This window comes from Pongo abelii, chromosome 12 (genome assembly GCF_028885655.2).
Source record: "Pongo abelii isolate AG06213 chromosome 12, NHGRI_mPonAbe1-v2.0_pri, whole genome shotgun sequence".
NCBI lineage: Eukaryota > Metazoa > Chordata > Mammalia > Primates > Hominidae > Pongo > Pongo abelii.
Window position 1 is genome coordinate 105,506,069 of NC_071997.2, and position 6,115 is coordinate 105,512,183.

The 6,115-nt window shown below is 48.9% G+C and overlaps 1 protein-coding gene across 2 annotated transcripts; it reads right to left on the reverse strand.

The window, feature by feature from the left end:
- Nucleotides 1–56: 56 nt before the first annotated feature.
- Nucleotides 57–6,098, reverse strand: DNAJC5G (DnaJ heat shock protein family (Hsp40) member C5 gamma). 2 transcript variants are annotated; one of them, XM_054547716.1, is made up of 6 exons: nucleotides 5,978–6,098; nucleotides 4,719–4,834; nucleotides 3,545–3,758; nucleotides 3,228–3,372; nucleotides 1,254–1,321; nucleotides 57–1,058 (listed from the first exon to the last, which is right to left on the reverse strand). In XM_054547716.1, exons 2-5 carry the CDS (start codon nucleotides 4,829–4,831, stop codon nucleotides 1,272–1,274), a joined length of 522 nt encoding a protein of 173 aa, XP_054403691.1. In that variant the 5' UTR covers nucleotides 4,832–4,834; nucleotides 5,978–6,098; the 3' UTR covers nucleotides 57–1,058; nucleotides 1,254–1,271. The 2 variants fall into 2 exon arrangements, with proteins under 2 accessions (XP_054403691.1, XP_054403692.1); XM_054547717.1 differs by having other exon boundaries at nucleotides 5,960–6,096.
- Between the last annotated feature and the right edge of the window lie 17 nt (nucleotides 6,099–6,115).

Sequence of the window (6,115 nt, forward strand, 5' to 3'; positions counted from 1 at the left end):
TTTTTCTCTACCCCAGACACAATTTGTCTTTTTTGGGCGTAACATATGCCTTGGGATTGGACGAAAGCTCTTTTACTTACTGACATTCTTTAGCCCTTCTCCTAGTCCAGGGAGAGAAGTCTGAGGAATTAGTAGGCTGTGACCTTGAGTGGGTGGGAAATACACGGTGTGAAGAGGATACGAAACAGCAGCACAAAGAGGCAAGAGTGGGAAAAGAGTCCAGAAAGTACAATCTTTTCCAGATCACATATTTCATGCCCCTATTTTTAAGAACAAATTATATGTCAATTGGCCTGCATAAGATGTGAAAAGGATGGAGGCAAGCTGGCACTGATGTTTGAACTTCAGTTAACCTACAGGACCAAGGCTAATGCATGCTGTGCTGGTAGCTGAAGTCCAAGGATAATCTAAAGATGGAATGACTACCCCTAAGCCTCAAATGCACTCGCAGTTTTCCTGAGTTGACTCATAGTGGCATGGAATGAGGCTGGCAATGCCAACGGCCATGGGCACCAGAAGGTGAGACCAGCTCCATATAGGCATTATTGGCTTAGGAATGAGGCTGATGCTAGGGGTTCTTGGTACACAGAGTTGCAACAAGGGAGAATTAACGGGTGCAGCAGTTCCAGGGACAGGATCCACCCTGCTCAGTTATCAGGCTCTTGGTGGTGATATCGCAAGGGGCTCAGGGACCCTACCAGCTGGCATTGGTTCCAATAACAAGGCAGACACAGGAAAAAGACTCTTCAGGAAAAATCTGCCACCACTGCCTGAGACCTCATAAGGGAAGGGAGGGGAGGGCTGCTTTCTGACGGAGTAAAATTGGGACTGCGACTAAAAAGAAGAGTAGCTGGGCAACCCCATACAGAGTTGTGGTACCAAGGGCAGAGGTGATGTCCTTACTGGGATCAATGTCATCAGTGCTTCTGAAGAGATTCTTGAGATTCTTATAAGAAAAGGGGTCAAATCAGGGTCAATGTCAGGACAGGGCTACTTGCTCCTCTCTTCAATGTGTCCAGGGGACTGGGCAGCAGAAGGCACCCTAACTGGGTCAGCACCTAGTGGCGGAAGAAGGTGGCACTTTATTAATCAGAAGGAATAATTACCTAGAACTTAAAGCAAACCCCTACATGTAAGGATATAAACACAGTCTATACTATAAAGATGTAAACTTTCTACACTAATGACTCATCTGACATTAGCTTACATGCTTTTCTTATCTGATAACTATTGCTGCCTTTCGGTTTACATACCTCATCCTTCTTCATCTCTTAAAAATCATCTTCGCTATTTTCCTTGCTTCTAAAATCACGTTTGGCTCCTATGATGGAATTATATATATGTTTACATATACAAACGTTTAGTAACTTTTTGTAGCGTACTGATGAGAAAACCATTACCTTGCAGTTACTCATTAGCATCACCAGGTGGCGCTGGTGTGAAGTTCAATCAGCTTATAAAAGTTTATTTGGGGTGGGAATGATCTCAGACTTTCCTTTTCTTTTTTCTTTTCTTTTCTTCCTCTTCCTCTTCCCCTCCTCCACCTCCTCCTCCTCTTCTTGTTCTTCTACCTCCACCCTTTCCCCTTCCCCTCCCCCTCCTCCTCCTTTCCTTCTTCTTCTTCTTTTTTGATACAAGGTCTCACTCTGTCACCCAGGCTGGAGTGCACTGGCATGATCACAGCTCTCTGTAACCTCAACCTCCCAGACTCAAGTGATCCTCCCACCTCAGCCTCCCCTGTAGCTGAGACTACAGGTGTGCACCACCATGCCCAGCTGACTTTTGTTTTTTTTTGTTTGTTTGTTTGTTTTTTTGGTAGATACTGGGTTTCATGATGTTGCTGAGGCTGGTCTCAAACTCCTGAGCTCAAGTGATCTGCCCACCTTGGCTTCCCAAAGTGCTGGGATTACAGGCACAAGCCACTGCAACTGGCCCTTTCCTTTGAGTAGATGGAAAAAATTGCATCCCGCCAGGCACAGTGGCTCACGCCTATAATCCCAGCACTTTGGGAGGCCAAGGCAGGTAGATCACTTGAGGTCAGGAGTTGGAGACCAGACTGGCCAACATGGCGAAACCCTGACTCTACTAAAAATAAAAAATTAGCCAGCTAATTTTTTTAGTAATCTCAGCTACTCAGGAGGCTGAGGGAGTAAAATTGCTTGAACCCGGGAGGCAGAGGTTGCAATGAGCTGAGATCGCGCCACTGCACTCCAGCCTGGGTGACAGACTGAGACTACGTCTCAACACCACCACCACCAACAACAACAAAACAATAACAACAAAAATTGCATCCTCAAATCTGTCTTCACCTACTGTCCTCTCTAGACATACTCTCCCACCCCATTCCTTAGCTTAACAGGAGCTGACACTACCACCTTCAAACTGTCAGTTTGTTGTGTGGTGCACAGAAACATATCGATCTTTTTTTTTTTTCTTCACTTTGTCCCAGTGCCAGACTTGAAGACTTGAAATTGCCATATTTAGGGATTAACCTGCCATTTTTACAGGTCTTTCTCACCCCCAACCATTTCTTTCTTTCTTTTTTTTTTTGAGATGGAGTCTCACTCTGTTGCCCAGGCTGGAGTGCAGTGGCATGATCTTGGCTCACTGCAACTTCCGTCTCCCGGGTTCAAGCAATTCTCCTGCCTCAGCCTCCTAAGTAGCTGGGGTTACAGGTGCCCGCCACCACACCTGGATAATTTTTGTATTTTTAGTAGAGACACGGTTTCACCATGTTGGTCAGGCTGGTCTCGAACTCCTGACCTCGTGATCCGCCCGCCTCGGCCTCCCAAAGTGCTGGGATTACAGGTTTGAACCACCGTGCCCAGCCTCTTTCTTTTCTTTCCTTTTTTCTTTCTTTTTTTTTTTTTTTTTTGAGATAGAGTCTTGCTCTGCCTCCCAGGCTGGAGTGCAGTGGCACGATCTCAGCTCACTGCAACCTCTGTCTCCCGGGTTCAAGCGATTCTCCTGCCTCAGACTCCCAAGTAGCTGGGACTACAGGTGGGTGCCACCATGCCTAGCTAATTTTTGTATTTTTAGTAGAGACAGGGTTTTACCATGTTGGCCAGGCTTGTCTCAAACTCCTGACCTCAGGTGATCCACCCGCCTCACCCTCCCAAAGTGCTGGGATTACAGGCATGAGCCATCGTGCCCGACCCCAATCATTTCTTTCATTCCCAAGAATGAAAGACATTTCTTACCTCACAGTCCCTGCTTGCAGTTCTCACCTGAACTTGGAGGCTGACTCTGGACATTCTGCTGATATTTTCTCCCACTATCCTGCTCAGGTGGTGGTTTCAGTGCTCCACAGCAAAAACAGCAGCAACAACAGAAACAGCAACAAGTGAGCAGAGTACACAGGATGACAAGTGTCTAAAAGGTAGGCGAGAATGGCCTCAGTCCAGCAGTTTTCTATATGACTGCTCAAGCTTCCCTCCCTCAATCCTCCTGGCACCCAGAAAATGAGACAACAGAAGCATTTGTCATAAGGAAAGGAAGGTCACCCTTCTTTCCTTATTCTTAAGGGACCTGGAGAATTGTGTACCTTGAACCAACAACTATTCAGAATAAAATAGTATCTGACGCCTTCTTCACCAAAGTGATCATACAGATATATTCCCAATGAGCCATGCTGGTCGTAAATTTTCCGCTTCTTAGAGTCGCTCAGTATGGCATGAGCTGCGTTGATCTCTTTGAATATTTCTGCTGCTTGAGCATTCCCTGGATTCTTGTCAGGATGATACTGCAAGGCCAGTTTCCTACCCAGGCGATACCCAAAAGGAGGGTAGGGAAGCAATGGGGAATGGCTGGGGAAGGAGGCTTAGGATGAATGACATGGATTAGTCTCTAGAGAGTGCAGAAGGAATGCATGAGATGTGGTACAAAGGATGGAGGCAAGCATCCAAGGTCTAAACTCCTTCCCATACTATAATGAAGAAGGTGATGGCGCCATTTGGCCCCAAAGTGAGGGCTTGTTGGGACTTAAAAATGGGTCACAGGGCCGGGAGCACTGGCTCACACCTGTAATCCCAGCGCTTTGGGAGGCCGAGGTGGGCTGATCATGAGGTCAGGAGTTTGAGACCAGCCTGGCCAACATGGTGAAACCCTGTCTCTACCAAAAATACAAAAGATTAGCTGGGCATAGTGGCAGGCACCTGTAATCCCAGCTACTCAGGAGGCTGAGGCAGGAGAATCACTTGAACCCGGAAGGCGGAGGTTGCAGTGAGCCGAGACTGCACCACTGCACTACAGCTTGGGCAACAGAGCGAGACTCTGTCTCAAAAGAAACAAACAAACAAACAAACGGGTCATAGGCCAGGCACAGTGGTTCACACCCGTAATCCCAGCACTTTGGGAGGCCGAGGCGGGTAGATCACCTGAGGTCAGGAGATTGAGACCAGCCTGGCCAACGTGGCGAAACCCTGTCTCTACTAAAAATACAAAAATTAGCCAGGCGTGGTGGTGCACGCCTGTAGTCCCAGCTTCTCAGGAGGCTGAGGTGAGAGAATTGCTTGAACCTGGGAGGCGGAGGTTGCAGTAAGCCAAGATCGTGCCACCGCACTCTCAACAGTCTCTGTCTCTGCTCTGTGACAGGGTGAGACTTCCTCTCAAAAAAAAAAAAAAAAAAAAAGAAGAAGAGTCAGATAGCAAAAGAGATACAGAAAGAAAAAGGTTTAAGGGGGAAATTCCAAGGATCAATAAAGGGCTGAGGTCTGAACCTGTAGGATTTTTTGATGTCTTCAGGTGAGGCGCCCTTCTCAAGCTCCAGCACTGCATAGAGGCTCGTCCCACTTTTGGACAGCCGGTGGGCTGCTTCCTTCCCAGTAGACATGATCTGAGCCAGAGGAGAAGCAGCATCTGTGAGAACTTCTACAAGTAAGGGTACCGAGAAGTGCACTTCCAATGACAGGAAACTCACTACCTTCAGGGATTAGGCAGGTAAACGATGACAGAAGGACAAGGATAAGATAACAGTGAGTGGGATTTGTGGCTAGCAGGAGAATTCAGGTGATCAGTAAAATTCCAATTTTAAGGAGGAAACATCTTCCCCTCACATTTCCCAGCATCCTCCAGCTACACAGACCTCCAGACATCCCACATCCTAGAGGTGCTGTAAGCAAGGAGAGGTCTAAGCCAGGAAAAGAGCCTGATTTTGTCTAGAGCGCCTATTACCTGGAGTAAACACCTCCGGGTCTGTCCAAGCTCACTGCTGGGTTTGAAAGACCAGGACGGCCCCAGCCTGAACGGACAGGATCAGGAATCAGAAAGATCCACAACTTTTTTTTTTTTTGACGGAGTTTTTGCTCTTGTTGCCCAGGCTGAAGTGTAATGGCGCGATCTCGGCTCACTGCAACCTCCGCCTCCTGGGTTCAAGCGATTCTCCTGCCTCAGCCTCCCGAGTAGCTGGGATTACATGCACCCGCCACCACGCCCGGCTAATTTTCTGTGTTTTTAGTAGAAAGAGAGTTTCACCATGTTCGTCAGGCTGTTCTTGAACTCCTGACCTCAGGTGATCCACCCACCTCGGCCTCCCAAAGTGCTGAGATTACAGGCGTGAGCCATTGTGCCTCGCCGATCCACAACTATTGAGAGAGAAACACTTCAGACCAAACTGTGTGCGGCCTAACAGAAGTCAAGTGTCCTAGAGCCTGGCGGGGGCGGGGGTGGGGAGTGCTTGCAGCTAGGCCCGGACTTGCTTCTTCCCTCCAGTCTCCTGCTCTCAAACCACCCCACTTCTGTCCCTCAGAGGTGGGACAGTGGGGAGAGGAGGAAGAGGACTCAGAGGCTGGAGAAGGAAGAGAAAAGGCGTTGCTGTGGGAAAGACCTGGCAAGGAACTGGCAGCAGAACCCCAGAGAGCAGGGTAGAGGCCTGCGGCCCAGGAGAACCAAGCAAGGCAAGGAGCTCAAAGGGAGAGCTCTGAGTGTGCAGGGCACCTCTGGCCCTGTGCCGACTCCTCACCTGGGTCTGGCCCTTTACCTGGGAGTCGTTCTCTTAAGCCAGGCGGGTGCCCTTCATCCTTTTGGGTGTGAAACTTCACACCGGCCGGGTCCAGCAGCTGACTGCGCTTGCGCGCAGCGTGGACGCTGCGGGTCTGGGCAGGTCGTTTTTTGGCGC